Source organism: Perca fluviatilis, chromosome 3 (genome assembly GCF_010015445.1).
Source record: "Perca fluviatilis chromosome 3, GENO_Pfluv_1.0, whole genome shotgun sequence".
Classification (NCBI taxonomy): domain Eukaryota; kingdom Metazoa; phylum Chordata; class Actinopteri; order Perciformes; family Percidae; genus Perca; species Perca fluviatilis.
In genome coordinates, this window is record NC_053114.1 from 8057299 (window position 1) to 8081109 (window position 23811).

At 40.7% G+C, this 23811-nt stretch overlaps 1 protein-coding gene across 4 annotated transcripts in view; it reads left to right on the forward strand.

The window, feature by feature from the left end:
* The window catches only part of efl1 (elongation factor like GTPase 1), a 130456-nt gene extending 118087 nt beyond the window's left edge, over positions 1–12369 (forward strand). For all 4 annotated transcript variants that reach the window (XM_039794987.1, XM_039794985.1, XM_039794984.1 and 1 more), the window contains exons 22-23: positions 1901–2085; positions 11409–12369. In XM_039794987.1, coding sequence (XP_039650921.1) covers positions 1901–2085; positions 11409–11597 — 374 coding nt within the window. In that variant the 3' untranslated portion in view covers positions 11598–12369. The remainder of the gene's footprint in view (positions 1–1900; positions 2086–11408) is intronic.
* Positions 12370–23811: the final 11442 nt, after the last annotated feature.

Consider the following 23811-nt stretch of genomic DNA (forward strand, 5'->3'; position numbering starts at 1 on the left):
TGGATTTGAAACCAAATTTACCAAACGATTCTAATAAAAAAAGAAATTCCTTTGGAATCATAATTTTTGAACCGGTTTGCAATGCGCAATCCTAACCACCAGGCACCCCAAGAGGCAGAGTTAGGACCTTCCTACATACCTGATGAAAGAATCCCACCAAATGTCATTACTCTCAATAAAGCACACACATCCCTCAATTTTAAGAACAAGATGTCCTGTAAATGTCAGAATTAGAACAACAAGCCTGCAGAGCTCAGTATTGACTGTCACTCCACAACTCTCCCTAAATTCTTGTTCTCTGAAAGTCATTAAGATAAAAATGAGGCATGAAATGCCGTTTAACGTGTTGGTAAACAATATCTCCAGGCTTGTAAGTAGCCACAGCAGCTCATTACACAAAGAAATGCTTTGTCAGCCGAATCAGAGCAGGCCGATTAAGTGAGGCGTTAACTGAAAAATATCCCAAAATATCCTGACTTTAAGCTCCACCTGGCCGATACCTCTGCTGATGCTGATTCTTACCTCTGTACAATAAGATTAGCTTCTTTAATGAGATTTGTACCATTAGTTTGGGTTTATTGGAAATTCCTAATTTTGAAATGGTCCATTCAGCTATGATCCTTTAGATTTAAATCCCTCATGTCAGTAACTGATAAGCAACTCTTTCTTTCTGATGTGTTACAGGAGGCTTTTGGGAACAAGTTTTAATTTGGGGGGAAAATCCTCAGATTTGAGTCTATAAACAGTATTATACCAGGGTCTGGGTGAAATTGGCTGCAGGGTGTCCATTAAAAAGTTATATAGGACACCTACTAACGAGTTCTGGTGAAACTGGTGAACTACCGTTCTAAATCAATGCGCTACATTAAACAAAAAATAAAATGTAAATCTGTTATTGCCAACACTGAGTGTAGTCCTTTAGAGCATCGTCCTCTGAACACCACAGGATGGCACTAACACACAAGCTAAAAAAAGTGAGTTACACTGCCGCTCTGAACTGACTTTGTTTCACAGCGATCATCTCTCAATCCCATTCACTTTTCAGGTCGCTACTTCAGGCTGCGGCCGACAGTACACGTGGAGGATCATTTGTTCGTGAAAATCTTTTTGTTTGTTTTGGGGACCATGGGATGGCTGGATAGCTAGCTTGACTTGTTGTTAAACACACTGTTAGATTAAATTTACTGATTGTCACCCGTAACAATGTTATTGACTTGATCTTGCTAACGTTAGCTTTCTGGCTCGTAGCTGTCTGAGCAAAACGGACTAGAAATATCTCCCGTTGCTAAGCTTGGAAAGTCGTATCTAAGGTCCGTCCTATTCCTTGAAGCAGTGAACAACGTTTGCATTGCATAAGAAACTTATACGATGGGAATGATTAGTCAAGGTATTGGTCAAACCTAGTCTTGCATTGCCAGACCCTACCTCCACAGCGCTGCGGAGGAGGGTCTGGCTAGTCCAAACTGCATTCTGGGAGGGAAGACAAACATGCACTGGTTTATTGGCATTTCTCTAAACCAATCACATGAAGTGGAACGTCGTGGAAATAGACTAGTCAAACCCTCAGGTGTTACCAGGGAAACAGAGTTATTGTTTTAAATGCAAAATGCATTAAAATAAAAATAAATTAATGGTTCATTAATTCCTGATGATGGACGCCTTGTTGGGCATAAACCCTTACTTAATGCATCTCTAGTAAAAATCCCCAGAGACTACTGAGTGCATTGATTTCATTATTATTAATTAGACATTTCTCCAACTCAGTCAGTGTCCAGGTTGATAGAATCTACTTCTAAAAAGATGAAACTTGTTTCTGGCTATATTCTAAGCTACATGAGGGGATATGTGTTTTGCTGTGTATATCAGGTGTGTCCTGACCCTGCGTCTCTTTCTATACCAGGCCGAGTATATGGCGTACTGGGGAAGCGAGAGGGTCGTGTCCTCCATGAAGAGATGAAGGAAGGGACGGACATGTTCATCATCAAGGCTGTTCTGCCTGTGGCCGAGAGCTTTGGATTTGCCGATGAGATCCGCAAGAGGACCAGCGGATTGGCCAGTCCACAGCTGGTCTTCAGCCACTGGGAGGTGAATATTATCTATGGTGACACTTTATTAGAAGGGGAGTGCATAAGACTGATGTGACACTGTCATAACCATAACATGACGCTGTCATAACATGACGCTGTCATAACATGACGCTGTCATAACATGACGCTGTCATAATGACATGACGCTGTCATAACCATGACATGACATTGTCATAACAAGACATGACACTGTCATAACCAAGACATGACACTGTCATGAACATCAGGAAGTCTTTGTGAATGTTCATGACTGTTGTCATTAAGTGTCATTTGGTAAATGATGACACTTTTCATGCTAAGTTGACGATCTTTGAGATGTTTGTGTTATGACAACTTGACATTAACAAAGACAACATAACCTTTCATGAAAATTATTATAAAATTGATTTATTCAGGGAGGGCCATTGAGAGCAAGCTCTTTTCCAATGACGCCCTGATTACAGCACAAATAAAAATAAATAAAAACAATCTCAAAAATGACTGCACAAATAAATATGTGATATCGAACTTTAAGAAACTATTTAGCTTTCTGTGTTACCATTACATTAAATTGTCATTAACTGGCTGGTCTTTACATTGGCTGTCATGAGACCATTATAATTTTAACCATAAACTGTACATAGATATGATTTATACCATGGTCTGGGTGAATACTCAATTCTGATTGGCTGCAGGGTGTCCATAAAAATGTTTTAAGGAGTTCCAGTGAAACTGACTAAATTAATGCGCTACATTCAAACAAAAAGGAAATGTGAATCCGTCATTTCCAACACTGTATTGCGCTTCAGTGCCTCGTCCTCTGAACACCACATGATGGCGCTAACACACAAGCTGCAAGAAGTAAGTTACACTACAGCTGTAAACTGACTTTGTTTCACAGCGAATAACGTTATCTCACATCCAGTTCACTGTTCAGGTCGCTACTTCAGGCTGCGGCCGACAGTAACGTTACACATCGTGGATACAATTGTTCGTAAAAGTCGTTTATATTATATTGTTTTGGGGACAATGACATGGCTGATAGCTAGCTTGTCTTGATGTTAAACATCCTGTCAAATAATTTGTACTGATTGCCAACTGTACACAATGTTATTGACTTTGGATCTTGCTAGCATAGCGTTAGCTTTCTGAGTCGTAGCTGAGCTGAAGGGTTCTACGAGCTGAGCTGATTATAAATATCTCCGGTTGCTAAGGGTGGCAAGTCGTATCTAAGGTCCGTTTTATTCCATGGAGCAGTGAACAACATTTGCATTGCATAAGAATCTTATGGGATGGGAATGATTGTTCCAGGTCTTAGTCAAACCCTCAGGCGTAGCCAGGGAAACACAGTTATTGTTTGGAACAACTTTAGATTTCGATTGTAAAACATATAAAAGTATGAATTAATGTTTGAAAAAAAAAAAATTGGCAAGTGACCATGGTATAAGCGGGCTAATGCCCTTCGGGGTGTCCACTGTCAGGTATTATTGGACGACGGTAAGGCGTAAACTGTCCAACGCGCGTATGATTAGGGTTGGGTACCGAAACCCGCTTCCACTATGGAACTGGTTCCTACGCAAACGGTAGTATTCAGACCGGATTACAATGCAAATTTTGGTTCCTCATTTCGGTTCCGACTGAAATATTTTCCCTCTGTCGCTCCAGACAGCGGCAGAGTCTTTTTTCTTTCTCCCTTTTCCGCTGAGTGGCGCACGTGCCCGCTCGCGGTGTGAAGCGCATGTCCACGCCTGTTCTCCGACATGCATTCTACAATCACTGCTGATAGACGGCTTTTTGTACACGCTCCGAAACGGACATAAAAATATCACACTTTCTCTGTAGTTTACCATTAGCTAGCTACCGTAAATCTAGGCTACATTTACATTCACTGCACATGATCGCTAGTAAACATATTGCTTGCTCTGCTAGTCTATCGTTCAGGACAAGACCCTGTAGTCTGGTGGTGGGGGAAGCGGGACAGCCTCCCCAAATTGTCTGCCCTTTCAAACTCATACCAGTGTGTACAAGCCTATTGGACACTGTCTGAGAGAGTTTTCTCCTGGGCAGGACATGCCATAAGTCAGGAGAGGTGTCGTATCATGCCAGAGAAGCCAAATATGGTAATTTTTCTGCAAAGAACTGCTACAGTTTGAAGCTGGTTTAGTTAGCATACCAACTCAACATTTATTTAGTTATTTGTTAAATTATTGTAGTTGTGTGTTGTAGGTTTGCTTATTATATATTTAAGTACTTTAAAACATTAATATATTGTAAAATTTAAATAATTTTCAATTTAAAAAAAACTATTAAAAGAGCCTTTCTTTGATGTAATTTTTCAGTTTTTCAAGAATCAGTTTAGGAATCGGTTAGGAAACGGAATTGTTTTAAAAGTACCGGTTGGGCATCAGAATCGTAAAAATCCAAACGGTACCCAACCCTACGTATGATATGATATATGACATATAATGTTACCCAGTTGGGCTGTTGAGACAGCGGCGCAAAGCTCCTATCTAATCTATTTTCTACACTAGCCGTTATGGGCTGCCTGGAGCTCCCCCGTCGGCATGATGCCTATTTTCTCTATTAGCCATTATACATATACACACATGTGCGCGCACACACTCACTCGTTATGTGGGGCTGTAGGTCACTGAGGTCGTCTGGTTGACGAGATGGTTCCCTCAGGGGAGTTGGGATCAAAGCTGTGACAGACAGCGTGCGCAAGACCGTTATACCTGCCGCTTGGCTGCTTGAGCCGCAGCACGCTCACACACACACACACACACACACACACACACACACACACACACACGTCTCAGCGTCCTGCAGGCCATATGGACAGTGTCATTTGGGGTAATGGGTCATGTTGTCTGTAAAGAGATAGATGAATGTCAGCCACGTGTCCAAATCTCCTCACTGTGATTTAAATGTGTCACATTTTAAACTCTGCTTGTGCTGTGCTGACGATGGTGGTTAAAGTGAGAAAACTACCATGACAGTTTACTGTCAGACTGACTGCCACCTGCTTCATTAACATCATAGTCAGGTTTGATGTATGGCTTTGGTTACCATAGAAACTATAAACCCTGGCGTTGAACATCTATCAGTGTAAATGACTGCTTTCTGGCTGTCACATCAGCTTGTTTACGTACATTACATACACCCTAATAAATAACTTGTATTAGTTAGTGTGAGTCCCAGAATCACATTAATATATTGTATGGTTCACATAAACTTCACTTTCAAAGTAACGCAACGAGGGCTTGACATTAGCACCCGCCAACCCACCAAATTCGGGTAGATTTCGGCAATGGCGGGTAACACAGTCACTCTCACTAGCCACCACGAGTGGCATGCCTTTTATATTGTAACATTTTACATTGTGGTGGCTGGAGTACTGTGACACTGTGCCGCCGCCCGACACAGGAACACCGCTGTGTGCAGCGGCAGCCCACGGCCAGAGTACGGTGGCCCGCATGGCACATCTCTTTTGTCGATTTTATTGGGCCCAGTGTTGCAGTGCAGACATAAATGTATAAAATATATATTTACATAAAGGAGCCCTAACACTATGCAACAAAATAAATAAAAAAATTACTAATAAATACGGACACATCAGAAAGGAACAACACAAATATAAAGGATGAAGATAATGATGACAAAATACTAATAATTATTATGATCATATCATAATAAATTATAAATGAATTAAAGGAAAAGGGGGCACATTATTAGATATCTAAATGTAAGGTTGCCTTGTCAGCTGATTTTACATTTGCTGATTCCATGTGTGCACAGATAGAAGATGAGAGTGTTTGATGAGGGCTTTCTCTCACTGTGAGAGTTTGTGTGTCAGGTATCAGAGCACTGAAAGAATCCAAACTGCTGTACCCATGCAAACAGCATCTCCAAATATTAACAGTAATCCAGCTCTGTTCCTTGAGTTACACTCACTGCAATAAATTGGGGGTGGCAGTAGCTCAGTCCATAGGGAGTTGGGTAGGGCTGCACAATTAATCACGCTTTTTTAGAAATCTCAATATGGACTAGTGCAATTTCCAAATTGCTGGGGTGGGCGCAATATTTGTTTAAGGCAAAATCTACCAAATCAAACCACTCTGAATGAAGTATTGCGGTGCTGCAGAGTTGTCCGAAAACAATCTTTGTTTGGTACAAATCCTCGCAAAAATCATTTAAATGTTTTTAATTTAAAAGAAAGAATTTAATGAAAAAGAGATCACTAATCACTAATCATCATTCCCTCCAATACCGTGAATCATAACGCAATCGCAACATTATTTCCTCATATCGTGCAGCCCTAGTTGGGTTGTTACAAAAACAAAAGTTGATTTAATAAAGTATGTTAAAAATAACAGTCTTAATGTGAATAGGGTAACTTGATTTCACGTGACAGACAAAAAGTATTTGGACCAAAAAGCTGAAAATGGCATAGCTTTAATTATTTCCTCTGGCCATATTGAGATTATAAGTGTTTAGATACTGAGTGAACTGTAGTTGCCAGAGAGGCTGTAGTAAGCTATAGATCCTTTTCATGGGTACCATGACCTTCTTGTCATCATTTGAACCCCCGCCATCTCGCAGCACCTTGCATCACACATGCTGCCCCCCTCCCCCCCTCCCCCCAGCACATTGTTTTGCAGCCATTGTCTTTGCCTCATTAAAAGTTGTCTGTCTGATTTGTGTGCTCATGCGTCCTCACAAAGACTTGCCCCTGAGCCCCCCACTGTCCCCTGACCCACTCAGCTTCAGGACTCGCCTGCTGCTTAGTGCAGATGTCAACAGTCTTCCTGACAGCGATTTAATATGGCCAGGATATTGGATTAACATATGAATGAGCATAGAGGCAGAGAGAGCAGATTTTGAGCGTTGTATTGTTGTGTAACTGGAGGGTTAGTGGCTCCTGTGGGGACGTTTACATTAGATTTCCATCAGAAAGGAGCTTTTGTTCAGCTACAGACTGAAGAATTGTGTGAATAAGTGTTGTATTGATCAGCCAAAGCATCTGTCTGACAGTATAACTACTGTATGTTTGTGTGTATGAAGAGATGCTTGTGTGTAAGAAGTATTGTTGAATTTTGTAGGCCTGTTAATACACAGAGCCTGAGCCATATACCAGCATGGCTCATATTTTGCCCAGATATTAGCTTATCACAGCTATATCTGTATGTATAATCCATCTGATAGGTCACTGAACTTGTGTTTGTAACAATGTGTAAATCATGTGTTCATGTAAGAAATCTTGAATAATATCGATATCAATCTCAAAAACTCATTGGTCAGGCTCTTCAAATAAGCATTTTATATGATCATAGTGCTGCAGGTTTGTTTTTAAAATCATCTTATTCCTAATGTATAATTATACTGTATGTAGATGTTTTTATATACACTACTGGTCAAAAGTTTTAGAACACCCCAATTTTTTCAGGTTTTTATTGAAATTCATGCAGTTCAAGGTCTTATTGTACTCTGAAATTAAAGAATAGAACAAATGAACAATTTAAGTTAAAAAAGAAATCATGGAATCAATTTATAAACCAAAATGTATTCTAAATTTTTGACTCATCAAAGTTTGGCAGATATAACAGCTGAACACACTCGTGGCACTCTTTCTACAATGGAAATCAAATATTCTTCAGAAAGTTCTTCCCAACTCTGTTTCAGAAGTTCCCATAAATGTATGGCACTTGTAGGTTGCTTTGCTTTCACTTTTCTGTCCAGTTCATCCCAAACCAGCTCAATGGGGTTTAAGTCTGGTGACTGTGCTGGCCACTCCATGTTTTTAAGCTTACCATCTTGTTCTTTTTTGCTAAGGTAGTTCTGGCATAGCTTGGACTTATGTTTTGGGTCATTATCTTGCTGTAGGATGAAACCCCTGACCAACTAGGCACATACCAGAGGGTACTGCATGGCGCTGCAAAATGCTGTGGTAGCCGTTTTGGTTGAGGGTGCCTTTCACTCTGTACAAATCACCGACCCTGGATCCAGCAAAACAGCCCCAGACCATCACGCTTCCTCCTCCATGTTTGACAGTTGATGTCACACACTAGGGAACCATCCTTTCACCTACTCGACGGCATACAAAAATCCTGCGTGATGAACCGAAGATTTCAAATTTTGATTCATCAGTCCATAGCACCTTCTTCCAGTCTTCAGTAGTCCATTGACGATGTTTCTTGGCCCAGGCAAGCCTCTTTTTCTTATTCTGACGTCTTAGCAATGGCTTTCTTGCTGCAACTCGACCTGTCAAACCTGCAGCTCGAAGTCTTCTCTTTACAGTTGAAACTGAGACTTGCTTATCACGACCACTATTAAGCTGTGCTTGAAGCTGTTGTCCTGTGAGTCAGAAACTTGTCTTCTGTTTCTGTTGTCGCTTTGGGTCTGCCAGACCTCTTCCTGTCAGAGTTTCCCCCAGTTTCTAAGTGCCTTTTGATGGTGAAGAATACTGTACTCACTGACACCTTGACTTTCTTCGCAATTTCTCTGTAGGAAAGACCAACATTCTTAAGTGTTATGATGGTCTGTCTCTCTTCCATTGTTAATTGCCTTTTTCCCACAATTTTTATAGCAACACACTACTTTCTGCAGTACAATACTGTTCAAATAATGCCCACGAGGGTATGGTACCACAGTGTGTTACAACAATACTTTTATACAAACAGAGGGGGTTGTAAGTAATCCAGACAAGTTGGAACTAACCTCAGGCAGTTCACCACTTACCTATGTACCATTTCAAGCTATTCATTGATTCATTGGACTTGAACTGCTAAAATTTCAATAAAAAAAAAAAAAAAAAAAAAATTGGGGTGTTCTAAAACTTTTGACCAGTAGTGTATATATATATATATATATATATATATATAGAATAGATGGAATATATATATATATATATATATTCCATATTATATATAATATATTCCATATTCCATATATATATATATTCCATATTATATATAATATATTCCATATTCCATATATATATATATATCTGAATATATGGAATGAAAGTTTGAATATATGGAATGAAAGTTTGAATATATGGAATGAAAGTCTGAATATATTGAATGAAAGTCTGGAGATATTGAATGAATGTCTGAATACATTGAATGAAAGTTTAATTCGAATCTGACGTCATTGTCTGCCGCCATCTTGTGTTTTCGTTGTGATTAATCCTAACCGAATTGTGACACTATGAGCGAATCAGCAAGAAATCTAGTGTCAGCAATTTTCAGCAATGAAGTGATTATTAACACACTGGCGAATGCATGTGCGGGCCAAAAAACTGGTAACGGTAACGTATTGTAGCTCCCTGCCTCTCAAGCTCTGTCCTGATGTGTTGCACCGAGGTGTCAATTTCTGCTAGCGCTTCCTTCACTGCGACCACTGATTCAAGCACATTTTGTTGCTTTTCCAAGACCTTGGCTATAACGTTTTCTGTGTTTAGGTCCGCGCTAGCGTCAGTAGACATGTTAGCCGCCGCCATGTTAGCAGATTTCTGTGTCCGGGTAAACAATTCAACCCTTCTGAAGGCCGTCATCCAACAGAAGTTCTACTGGCGGATAAATGCAGAGCTCCGGGTACTGGAGACGTTCATCTGCATGTACGGCAGAACAGAAATCGTCAGACTTTCCCTCAAATTACCAGCTAGCAGTAGCTAGCTAGCTTGGTTACATTTTTCAAAACAAATCTAGTTGTGGTCTTGCAATGTGTGACCCTGTAAGATCTCCAGTCTTTACATATTACAACAGTCTTTAACGTTAGATGTGAGATAGTGTCAGACTTTAGTCTTTTCAAAGTCTGTTCAGAGTCTTCTACTGTCTGGTAGGCATTAATAGTAAGATTTTCAGCCGCACCTCACAGACATCATCAGCAAATTAAGGAGGATGATTAAAAAAACATGATGGACTCTTCAGAAGAGGTAATTATCTTCACTCGAGTTTCGGCGCGGGAAAGTCGACTGACGACACAATTTTCTGAACATAGTCATACTGAGAAATACAGAGAGAGTTGTGTGGAGCTGATAGTCTTAATTAGCTTTGTAGCAACTCATTTGGCAATGGCTTGAATGTAACGGACGTTCATTAATATCAAAAAGTTACGCACTAAAGCTTTAACTGCATGTCGTAACCCCATTGCTCTTTCCCCTCATTTCCTGTCGTCTCTTTACTGAGTCTCTCTAATCAAGGCTTTAAAATGGCTAAAAACACTAATAAAAAAAAACAACTGATTATTGGTACCTCAATTGATTAAGAACCCCAACCTTAATAACTACAGTGTTATACTGCATCCACAGCCTATAGAGGTTTGTTGGCCAAAATTATGTCAATAAGATACATTGTAAAATTGTAAAATAACATCTTTTTTTCTTTAACCGAGCTGACTTTTACTCGCGGTAACTGCCACAGCACATTTCTGTGCTCCAGGCCTCTTTTTGGAACTGGTTGCTGCATGTATTTCTTACTCCTTCACTCTAACTCAGCAGCAGAACTGCTTTAAGGTTGCCAGCCATACACTAACATGAATCCAGCCAGAACCAGTCAGTTAAGCACCACTGCAGGATTCCCCATCCCTCCTCACCCCTCACTGGATCCCTGTGTGAGCGCGTGCGTGCGTGCGTGTGAGTGCGTGCGTGTTGTCTACTGTAATCCGCCTGTTGTTGGAGGTCGCACTCTGCCATCTGTCCCAGTGTAACCAGAGCCAGGTGCAGGACCCTGCTGCCTGTGCTGCTACTGTAATTGTTCTGTCTGTTTGTGTGTGTGTGTGTGTGTGTGTGTGTGTGTGTGTGTGTGTGTGTGTGTGTGTGTGTGTGTGTGTGTGTGTGTGTGTGTGTGTGTTTGCACGTGGTGGGTGCGTGTCACGCATCACTTTACAGCATTATGAGTGTTTGTCTGGACTTCACCCATCCACGTGTGTGTGCGTGCGTAACGTTATGTCTGACATTACGTGTGTTAGCTTAACTTACAGACCTATAGTTAGGCTTAAACTTAAAAATTTGATTTGGTAAGAAAATGCATGCTGCAAACTGTAACGTCAGACATTTTGTTAGCTTAGTGTCAGGATCCCACAGTCCTCTATCCTCCCTGATGATTCCTCACGTCTGTTTACAAAAAGCTCGGCAAAAAAAGCTTTCGGGTCGGCAGCTTATAAAAACTTATGTTTGCTAGCAGACGGAATTGTCGAGGTGGAACCCTTCAAGTCAATACAAGTCAATGAAGAGTGGCTTTCAGAGTGTGACCTGATGCGCTCTGTCTCAGGATGTGGAATGTTGTCTCATACTATCACTGACCATCCCATTTCCATGCCTGTGCTCCTCTCTGTGCCCCAGGTGATCAGCAGCGACCCATGCTGGGTTCCCACCACAGAGGAAGAATACCTGCACTTCGGGGAGAAAGCCGACTCTGCAAACCAGGCCCTGAAATACATGAACGCTGTCCGCCGCCGCAAAGGCCTCTACGTGGAGGAGAAGATAGTCGAGCACGCAGAGAAGCAGAGAACACTCGGCAAGAACAAGTAGAGAAGAAAACCAGATAGAAGAAAGCTCCAGCAGGGAGACTGCAGACACTTCCTGTTCACCATGGACACTTCCTGTTCACCACGGACCGGGCTCTTCCATCACATGACAAAGGGACAGACGGCCAGTCCGAATGTAGAAGTCTCTCATTTCAAAGATACCTCCTTCACAGTCCTGCTGTTCATTGAACAGTCAGGGATGATTTCTTGTGTGACAGAATACATTTTTGCGAAAACACATATTTGGGAGTCTTGGTTGATTTGGGTGAATGATAAATATTAAAGAATAAATTCTGTATCCCAAAGTTATCTTTTTTAGAAATCTGATTGTTTTCCTTAGTTTTTAAGGCTAATATAAGATCGCATGGGCAGTAAATACTGACCAATCAAATGGCATTGTAACAACGCATTATGTAATAACAAATTATGTAATAAAATGTAAAAATGTATTAAAATTTCACTTCATTATGTAATAACACCCGCAATATGTTAAATCTGCATTATGTAACAACCAACCAAAATGTATTTTTTTTCTCTACTGGCTTTGAAAGGCATATGAAGAAAAACACCAAAAAGTAATAAATATAGCCTATTTTACATCAAATATTTGAAATGCTCGTCTTATCTTTACTTACATGCATTATGTACTATTTATTACAAAATGCCGCAGATTATTACATAATGAAGTAAACTTATTACATTTTGACATTTCATTACATAATGTGGTGTTACACTGGATGGTAAATGATCAAGTTCAATAAACAATTGTGTTGGAATTGGTTGTGGACATTATTCATCATTGCTTAACAGATTTATTATTGTACGAGATTGCTTTAATCACCATTGTCTATCTGAATTACATATTACAATATTAAATATTACGTTTTACATTCAACAACCTTAAGAACATTTTAAATACATTTAATTGACAAAAACATCAAATCAATGCCGTAATTGGACCAGTACCCTAATTCAGCAGTATTTACACTCACCTAAAGGATTATTAGGAACACTTGCAAGATTTCTCGTTAATGCAATTATCTAATCAACCAATCACATGGCAGCTGCTTCAATGCATTTATGGGTGTAGTCCAGGTCTAGACAATCTCCTAACTCCAAACTGAATGTCAGAATGGGAACAAAAGGTGATCTAAGCAACTTTGAGCGTGACATGGTTGTTGGTGCCAGATGGGCTGGTTTGAGTATTTCACAATCTGCTCAGTTACTGGGATTTTCATGCACAACCATTTCTAGGGTTTACCCAATGGAACATCTTTGGGATGTGGTGGAACGGGAGCTTCGTGCCCTGGATGTGCATCCCACAAATCTCCATCAAATGTAAGATGCTATCCTATCTATATGGGCACATTTCTAAAGAATGCTTCCAGCACCTTGTTGAATCAATGCCACAAAGAATTAAGGCAGTTCTGAAGGCAAAATGGGGTCGAACACGGTATTAGTAGAGTGTTCCTAATAATCCTTTAGGTGAGTGTATGTTAACCATTGTATTTTAGGATGCCTATTGTCAGCTGGCCGGGGCATACAGCTGGAAATTAGCTCTAGAGGCTAAAGCTGCTCCTTTTACTGTACAGTGAATTAAGGGGGACTGTCCACGACATGTTCAACTAATATACTAAATTAAACTATTTCGAACAAGGCCTTTTTCCAAATATAGCATTTCCTGATTAAGATGTGAGATATTCCGGTATTATTTGGGTTTTAGAGGCATTCTTTAGACATGTATACAGCGCATTCGGAATATGCGCCTTAATCAGGGTTTTTAACCGCAGTTTAATCCCAGTTTACGGCCTCTTGCCTGTTTACGGCTTATGGTCAGCTCTGTGCATTACTATGGTTGCTGTACACAAAGCAACCAGCCGCTGCAGACCGCGTTATTATGGAACCCACGCAACTTCAAGGCAAGGCCCGCCCTTCAATAGCATTCACACACTACCATTGGCCAGGCGTCCATGCTAGGTAACGTAACCCGATTTGTTAAGGTCCTATCCCCTGACCAATCGGCTATCCTAATCTTAACCACTCGAGGTCAACGCCTAACCCCAACCAATCGGGCTGCTTTGTAGTGTGGGACTTGCCTAGAAGTTACGTGGGATCTATAATAACGCCTGCAGACCCGATAAGAAAGACAAACACAGCTACTTTTAAACATGATCAAAGACTTGGATATCAACAGGTTTTTGGATATGCACAACCATCGCAACGTCGACCTTTTCAAGAAACTGGTTAAAGGAATAAAAGAGGGATGCTGTGTTCGCGCGCTCCAATAAACCAGTCACCACCGGTGGTAAACTTTGAACAAAATCCTATTTTGCACGGCTAAATGTAAACGGGAATATTAGTGGAATATTCACTTTCATTAGCCATGTAAACAGCTTAGTCGGAATATTGTCTTAGTTGGAGTAAGGGCAAAAACTGGAATATTATGTGCGTGTAAATGTAGTCAGTGTGAGCATCAAAACTAACCTAATGACTTTTCTCAGAACTAATGGTTGTAGTTGGTCTCTGGTGGACTTATTTAGCAAGTTTTGTATTCAAGGCTTTTGATTGTTTTATTTATTTATTATCTGTTTTAGCTTTTCCAACATTTTAGACACAGGTATGGTAGTAATAATGGTCCAAAATTATGACAAATTAAAATATTTTTATTGAATAACGTAACATTTTCTCAAGGGAGGACCCCTAAACCCCCAGACAAATAAGTGCACCTAAAGCCCTATTCGCACGGGATAAGTATTACCTGGTGACCTCCAGTCATTTGTAATAATCGCGGAGGTTGTCTGTGATCTTAATCCCGTGCGAATCGGTCATGTCTGTAATTTGTAAAGTAATAATTCCCCCGCAAATGACCTACCATATTTCGCCGAAAACAGAGGTCCTGTGATAATATTAGTCCCGTGCGAATCGGCATCTCTGTGATTTGGGGTCTAACTGGCTGCGTTGTCAATTATAAATGAAAGGTTTTGACATCATATCCGGGGGATAATGTCTGTAAATTTGAGTAAAATACAGATATCAGTTATCCCGTGTGAATGCGCCAGACGAAATACAGACGTGTGGGGGTAATTTATAAACTACAAGAGGTCCCCAGGTAATACTTATCCCGTGCGAATAGGGCTTTAGTCTTCAGCAAACCGAGGGAAAACACTGCATAGAGGATGTCTTTTTTTATTTTGTCCATGAATTCATGAAATCATTTGACTACGCAATTGCGTAGTCAAATGAACAGAAAAACCCAATGATGACAATAGAGAATGAGAACTTCATGTGCGTTTTTAAACCATGTTAATACCCAAATAAGTCTATTTTGGGACCGATACTGTAGCAACAGAATACAGTATGTGCTGATCAGCCAGGGGAGGGCAATGGTTTTCATAGTGTGCCACTGTGTGCGTCTTCACTGCTTAGTATCTGCACTAATGCAATCAAACACCACATCACGGTCTAATGTGTTCACGTGTCACGCTCTCAAAAAGCCTGCAAATAGCCTTATCCCGCTGTCAGGGCCGTGCTGCCGGTGCTGCCTGCTAATGGCTGGCGAGCTCCTCCTGTGAGACCTCGGCTAATGCAACCAAAAGCACCGGCTCGTCTCGCACCGCCGACTCACTTACAGCCATGCATAATTGAAGAGCTTGTTTCTTTGGAATTTAATTTCGCAGACATTTTTTTATCTGGAAAATACAAATATGGTGAAAATTGGGAAATGACAAGTGTTTTAATTATCAGGGATGGGAGGCCACAGCGGTGAGCTCTCTGCTAACAGCCTGGGGCACTTACACATTACAGCAATGAAATAAAGTCAACCTGACTTATGCATATCGAAATGTTTAGGGTGGGTTTTTTTTTTATCCTGAAGTGGTTTGCATGTACAAACAGAAATAATGACTCATGGTTCTCAGAGCTACACTGACCTCAGCACAGGATCATGTTGTCACATCCTCCTCCAGCTCTCCTCACACCTCACACTTTCCATGAATCTATTTTTTTTAATTTCACACTTCACTCTCATCCTCCGACTCACCTCTCCTTTATTTCGCTCTGTCCCTCCCCGTGCACGTACTTGTTAGTGTTAGACTGATTTATCGCCTTGTCAGTATTGGCTTTTTTGTGAAGCAATCTCATATCCAAAATTCACGCTGCTAACACGCTGGAGGTGATCTAGCATGTACTAAAAGTACTCAATGCAGAAAAATCCTCCCATTTTAGAAACTGTAAAGGATCCAAACAGTTGTGTGTTTAATGGTCTAATCATTTCAGCTGGACTTGTAGGCCGTTATTGTTGGCTAATTTCATTTATAATAAAACATCAAATTTTATAAATTACATGTGTTTCGTGTGCAAAAATCTTAATGTGTAAAGTAACTAGTAACTAAAAAACTGTCAGATTAATACTCAAATTAAGGGGAGTTGCAGCCATCTTTGATTCAAGCCTGTTAATAAATCTTAAACTAAATTATATTTATTTGGTATACCAAGGTGCTAGTTTCCTTTGCTTCATCATCTTCTTTTTGAGAGGAGCAACATAGTATAAAGTCATCCATAGTGAGGCCCTAACACCGTCTACAAAATTATCAATTTGGGAGGGACTAAAGTTAACATAAGCGTCCTCTGTTATATTAAGGCACAACATAGAATTAAATGCTGTTGGAATATCTTCCTTAAATTGAACTATAGCACTGTCAGATATGCATCTAGTGTAGAAGCTTTTATCTAATTTCGTATAGTTGGTTAGTAAGAATTTATTAAAGAATGGTCTGATAATAAAGGATTCTGCGGAAATACTATTAAATCTTCAATTTTGATGCCAGCACAAGGTCAAGGGTGTGGTTAAAACAGTGAGTGGCCTTATGCACACTCTGACTGAAACCAATTGAATCTAGTAGCGAGTTGAAAGCAATACTAAGGCTATTGCTGTCAACGTCCACATGGATATTAAAATCACCTACAATAAGTACTTTGTCTGATTTAAGGACTACACATGATAAAAACTCAAAGAATTCAGATAAACATTCAGAATATGGACCTGGAGCTCGGTAAACAACAACAAATGGGAAGGCCCTCAGAAATGCCAGATCAGCCTATTACTCATCACTAATAGAAGAAAATAAGAACAAATCCAAAATTTCTTTTCTGCACTGTAGCCAGGCTGACAGAGAGTCACAGCTCTACTGAGCCATCTATTCCTATAGCTCTGAGTGGTGACAACTTTATGAGCTTCTTTAATGATAAAATTAGACAACAATTAAAGATAAAATTCATCACCTCTTGCCCTCAACCTCTAACGGTTCACCTTTAAACGCAGGACGGCTAGAAAGAACGACAAGACCTGACATATACTTAGACTGCTTTTATCCTATAGCCCTTCAACAATTAATGTTAAAGGTCTCTTCAGCTAAGCCTTCTACCTGTCTCTTAGACCCCATCCCAACTAGGCTACTTAAAGAAGCATTACCCATGGTTAACACTTCATTACTAGATATGATCAATATGTCTTTATTAACAGTATACATGTACCGCAGTCATTTAAAGTAGCTGTGAAAAAACCTCTTCTGAAAAAGACCAATTTTGACCTATATTTAATCTTCTCTTTCTCTCCCAGATCCTTAAGAAGGTCGTCGCTAATCAGTTATGTGACTTTCTACATAGCAATAGTTTATTTGAGGATTTTCAGTCAGGATTTAGAAAGCATCATAGCACAGAGACGGCACTGGTGAAAATTACTAACGACCTTCTAACTGCTGCAGACAAAGGACTTGTCTCCATTCTTGTCTTACTAGATCTTAGTGCTGCATTTGACACTATTGACCATACCATCCTGTTACAGAGACTGGAACATTTAGTTGGCATTAAAGGAATTGCACAAAGCTGGTTAAAGTCCTATTTCTCTGATCAATCTCAATTTGTTTATGTTAACGATGAATCCTCCAGGCACGCTAAAGTTAGCCATGGCATTCCATTCCATCTATTAACTTTATATATGCTTCCTCTAGTAATATTATTAGGAAACACTCAATTAACTTTCACTATTATGGAGATGACACCCAATTATACCTATCAATCAAGCCAGACGAAACCAGTCAGTTAGCTAAACTTCATGCATTAAAGACATAAAATCCTGGATGACCTACAATTTTCTGATATTAAACTCTAACAAAACCGAGGTTATTGTGCTGGGCTCTAAACAAATAAAGATATAGCTACTCTGGATGGCATTGCCCTGGCCTCCAGCCCTACTGTCAGAAATCTAGGAGTTATTTTTGATCAGGATATATCCTTTAGCCCACTTAAAACAAACCTCAAGAACAGCCTTTTTTTCACCTTCGTAACATTGCCAAAATTAGGAATATCCTATCTCAAAACGATGCTGAAAAACTAGTACATGCATTCGTTACTTCCAGGCTGGACTTTTGTTATTCCTTACTATCAGGTTGCTCAAATAAGTCCCTTAAGACTCTCCAGCTGATCCAGAATGCTGCAGCGCGTGTTCTGACAAGAACTAAGAAAAGAGACCATATTTCTCCTGTATTAGCTTCACTACATTGGCTTCCTGTAAAATCCAGGATTTAATTTTAAATCCTTCTCCTGACCTACAAAGCTCTAAATGGTCAAGCACCATCATATCTAGAAGAGCTCATAGTACCTTATTGTCCCACTAGAGCACTGTGCTCCCAGAATGCAGAGTTACTTGTGGTTTCTAGAGTCTCTAAAAGTAGAATGGGAGCCAGAGCCTTCAGCTACCAGGCTCCTCTCCTGTGGAACCAGCTCTTCTGGGTTCAGGGGGCAGACACCGTTTAAGAGTAAATTTAAAACTCTCCTCTTTGATAAAGCTTATAATTAGGGAGTGAGGAGTTGCAGCGTTCACGTGGACCGGTGGGGGAGGGTGTGTAGCCACAGTCATGGCGCACCCCCTCCCTATCTCTGCTTCTCTGCACGCGTCTCGTGAGCGTGGCGTTTCTGTTGCGTCTCAGCTGCGTGTCAGCTGCGTGGATTTTTCTGTGTCCTACATACCAGAAGCGTGTCTGACGCGGCGCTGCTCCTGCTGCTAGGTACAGGGAGGGCTGATCTCGGGACATAGTGCCGACAGATTCAAACTCTGACAAATGGGTAAGTGGGCTGTCTGAACAACTCTGTGTAGCTGTAAAGAGCCTATATAGCCTATCTGATGTTGGACCGTCACTCAGAACACACACTACGTTGTTATCGTAGCCTATCCTACCATTTATATATAGCCTACTGATTTGATTAAAGCAAGACAACGTCGGCAGTATTGACTGCAAAATATGTTACAGAATATTTCGTTCTGTATGACAGGTGCAATATTTGAAAATCTTTTCTCTGAAATTTTGTATTAACATTTATATCTACATTGATGTCAAAACCTAGACTTTCAAACATCAATATGTCATTTATTAATATGTATTTGTGTCTAAATGACATATAAACATTTTCCTATTCTATTTTGCCTGGAAACGCTTCCAACATGCTCGCGTCTCGCGTGAAAAATAGGCGTCGGTTCTATTTCTAGCAGGCACGCGTCTCAGGCGCGTCTCGAGCCGTCCCTGAGACGCGCGTCTCACGCCGGCAGTGTGTAAGCTCTAACCTGTTAACATGGGAGCCGAAATATAAACGGACACGCCACACAGCTGACATGCTCGCGCGACGCTTCCAGTGTGTAACCGGCCTTATAGTTTTAGACTGCCGGGGGACTTCCTTTGACACACTGAGACTATGAATATGGAATTATGTACTTAACAAAAAAGTGTGAAATAACTGAAAACATGTCTTATATTTTAGATTCTTCAAAGTAGCCACCCTTTGCTTTTTATTAATAAGGGAAAAAATTCCACAAATTAACACTGACAAAGCACACCTGTGAAGTGAAAACCATTTCAGGTGACTACCTCATGAAGCTCATTGAGAAACACCAAGGGTTTGCAGCACTATCAAAAAAGCAAAGGGTGGCTACTTTGAGGAATCTAAAATATAAGACATGTTTTCAGTTATTTCACACTTTTTTGTTAAGTACATAATTCCATATGTGTTCATTCATTGTTTTGATGCCTTCAGTGAGAATCTACAATGTAAATAGTCATGAAAATAAAGAAACACATTGAATGAAAAGGTGTGTCCAAACTTTTGGCCTGTACTGTATGATGATGAGCACAAAGGTGTAAACAGTCTACACAAGACGCCGCAGTAAGTGCAAAATGTGTTAGTAACTGTGCCTGGAAAAAAACTAAATAGCCAACAGACTAAAGAAGACATACATGAACAGGTGTTTTGAACTTTAGTTCGAGTAAAGTTGCAAACTTTTTGAAGTCAATCGTTTCACACAGTTGTGTAGACATCCCAGTATCAATACAAATATTAACCCACGCTTCCTCCCACTTTTGGTGTTCATGCGTATTTACTAACCAGCAGCTATCGGGTCGCCGGTGAAAGCCTGCCTGTAGTGTTCTCTGTCCTAAGGTTGTCGCCGTCATGCTGCCTGGCCATACATCCATGCCGTAACATTATCGGGGTCAGCTTCTGTTTCGGGGAAAGGGGGCTTTGCGTTCTCCTTGCCCTGTCACTGCTTGTTAAGGTAAGCTAGGTTAGCCTCCTTGTGCGCGCTTCTCAAATGTACTTTCAAATTCGTGGGATTTTTCCCTTTAATAAATTGTCCACTTATTTTACCACTTTCCACTGCGAGGCACTTGCTTTTATCTGACACAGTCATAATCAAATAGGACTCTGCCGCGTTCTTCTGAGGTTTGGTACCACCATGATGCCAGGCGAGGGGCATGCATGGGCGAGGGGCCCGGGCACAGACATGTTGTGTTCAATTTGACGTGGAATGTCGGAAATTTCTGAGTTCCCAGTCGGAAACTATATGTCTCGGCATAGACTGAATAAAACAGGTCTATGGTCGGAAATGTCAACTCTGAAAGATATAACATTATTTGCTCTGTGAAATACATTGACAAAGACGAAAACTAAGGACACACTCGATAATTTAATTTAATTTTAGTTAGTTTTGAAAACAGACATTACAGTTTTAGTTTAGTTATCGTTTTTTTGTAATGTCAGTTTTTCAGTTAACGACAATGTTTTTTCCCACCTAGTTTTCGTTATTTCGTTCGTTTTTGTATATATATATATATATATATATATATATATATATATATATATATATATAAAACGATTATAACCTTGCTTGCTACGCCCTGCAGTGCCCTGCTACGCCTGGCTACGTCATGCTATGTCCTGCTACACCCTGCAGTGCCCTGCTACGCCATGAACTACTACAACAACTACTATTTATAGTCATAGTTCCATTATCTTTATTGTGACTATAATTGCCACTGTTCATCATACCCCCACTGGCACCGGCAGTTACATTCCACCACTGTGCGTCACCCATCGCACCCAGGGTACACTACAACTACAACACACAAACACACACACACACACACAGACACACAGAATGCAGAAGACATAGCAACTGTTTCAGCAGGCTGTGTGGTACTCCTCATGACTAGTGAACAAAAATAATTTTCTACATGTTCCCTTCTCTCCTCTCAGTCAAACAGGTCCTGAGGGCACCACGCTGCTATTGATCAGTATAAACACACTCTTCCTTCTTTCCTTCCTCTAATCCCTCTGTCCTCTCCTCTCCTCCCTTGTCATCACACACTCCAACCCCCAATTCCAGTCTGAGTAAAGAAAGCAAAGATCAAGATCAGTATCAGTGTGCGGATGTATGTGTGCAGAGAGGTAACATGAGAGTACAAAAGACACACACACACACACACACACACACACACACACACACACACACAAAGGAGTGTGTTGCTGATTGAGGAAGGCATTGTGCGTCACAGTTCAGTCCAGGTGTCTTGGGGCGGGTGGAGGAACTATGGGACCAGTCAGGGGTCACACAGAGTAAGATTCCTGTCAATGTGTGTGTGTGTGTGTGTGTGTGTGTGTGTGTGTGTGTGTGTGTGTGTGTGTGTGTGTGTGTGTGTGTGTGTGTGTGTGAAAAAGGCAACAACAGGAAGGGATGTAGCCTGAGCTGTGATCTGACTGAGTGGTTCCTAATGTTTCTCCCTATCATATACAAAAACACACACACATACACATACACATTCCTTAAACAGTATATTAAGCATTAAGCATGTCATATTTACCTTTTGGGTTTGTTAGTACTCTACAAAGTGAAGCGTGGTGCATTTTCTGCATGGGCTACTTTTACTTTTAATACTTCAGGTACATTTTCCTGATGATACTTTGACTTTTACTCAAGTAACATTTTCAATATAGGACTTTGACTTGGAGACTGGAATAAGTACTTTTACTCAAGTAAGGGACCTGAATACTTCTTCCACACAGTTCATGTTAAATACTGGTCAGTTTCTGGATTGGACTGTTTGTGACTATGGTGTGTGTATCCCTGCACCATGCATGATGGAAGTTTGTATTGTGAAAAAGCAGATTTTAAAAGTGATAAGGGAGATTGCAGGTCTGGTCTCCTCTCTGGGATACTGCCCCACATCTGACTGTGCTCTGAATCAAAATACTGCTATGCACAGAGAGAAAATCATTTTCTCATTCCCCTGTAGGAGACAGACGGTTCTTGGGAGTTCTTTGTTTTTGCAGCATCAGCATGGACAGTAAAAAAAAAGAACTCTTCCTGTCTTTACCCCAGCAGGTTGTATAGAGATGTGTGAGATGTGTGGAAAACACAGCGGAGCAGGCATTGTGTTGAGTGTGCAGTAGCAGGCTGCTGTCTGTCTCTCACGTCTTCCAAGAGGTGAGGTAAGGGGAGGCCCGGCTGGAGGCTACCGCTCTCAGATTAATTGCCTTTGTTTCCTGCGAGCCGAGCTGGGCCATTACCTCATTCATCTCCCTCCCTCCTGCACAAACCACGCCGGCTCTTATTGAGCTAAGGAGGCCAGGCACTGTGTTTGCATTTGTGAATATTTGAGACTTAAAAGACATTATAGGGGTCAGTTAAATTACACAGTAACTAATTACAAGAAACATATTTGCTCACTGACCTCTAGGTGTATAGTAACTGGGATTTCAAGTTCTGCTTAGTTAGATAGCAAAGACTGTCCTGATCCGAAAAACGCTCACATTATGCCTACCAGACAATAGAAGACTTTGTACAGACTTTGAAAAGACTAAAGTCTGACAACATTTCACATCTAAAGACAATCATCTCACATCTAACGTTAAAGACTGTCATAATATGTAAAGACTGGAGATCTTGCAGGGTCACACATTACGGGACTACAACTAGATTTGTTTTGAAAAATGTAACCAAGCTAGCTAGCTACCGCTAGCATTAGCTGGTAACTTAACTTGCAGATTTTCTGTTCTGCCGTACATGCAGATGAATGTCTCCAGTAACTGGAGGTCTGCGTTTATCCGCCTGTAAAACTCCCACTGGATGACACGCTTCAGAAGGGTTGAAAATCGGCAACTTTCCTTCTTTAGTGTTTAACGTAGCGTGGTGCCATGGCAACCATAAACAACACTGGCTCTAGCCGTTTGCTGCTTCCTGTTTGGTGCTGGAGGGAGCGCACGGTGCGCACCCATTGGTTATTGACAATGTTAACATGATTTAACTTCACTACCACGACTTAAAACTTAGGATAATATCAAACATGTTTGATTTTGTCGAGCGTCAAAATGGGAAAAAGACTGACTGGGTCTGAGTTTTATGACCACCTTACACCAAAAGATTAAGACGATGGGAGTGCCCCAACTCTAGCAAGACTCATGATTTCATTCCGATATGGGAAATTAGTCTGCAGTGACGAACAGTGGAATCACTTGAAAAGTCGTTTGGTGTAAGGTCGGCATAAGTCGTATGTTCAAGCAGCAATTACGACTCATATTTAGGTTTATAGTGGCGGCGCCCTCTAGTGGGCGTATTAATTATGATGGGTGACTTTCACCCAGGAGACTGGGGTTCGTGTTCCATTTTAAAATAGGATGAGTTTGTGATGTGAGTTTTTCTTAAAAACAAAAGCTTGATCACATTCTGCATCACACACGTAACCAGAAGTGAAGTAACGTCTGATTTTAACCCAAACCACAATCTTTTTTGAAACTTAACTTAGTAGTTTTGGTGCCTAACCTTAACCAGACTGTGACCATTTTAAAAACGTTAATGACGCTTGTCAAAGCATGGCCGTTACCTTTTCTGGTTT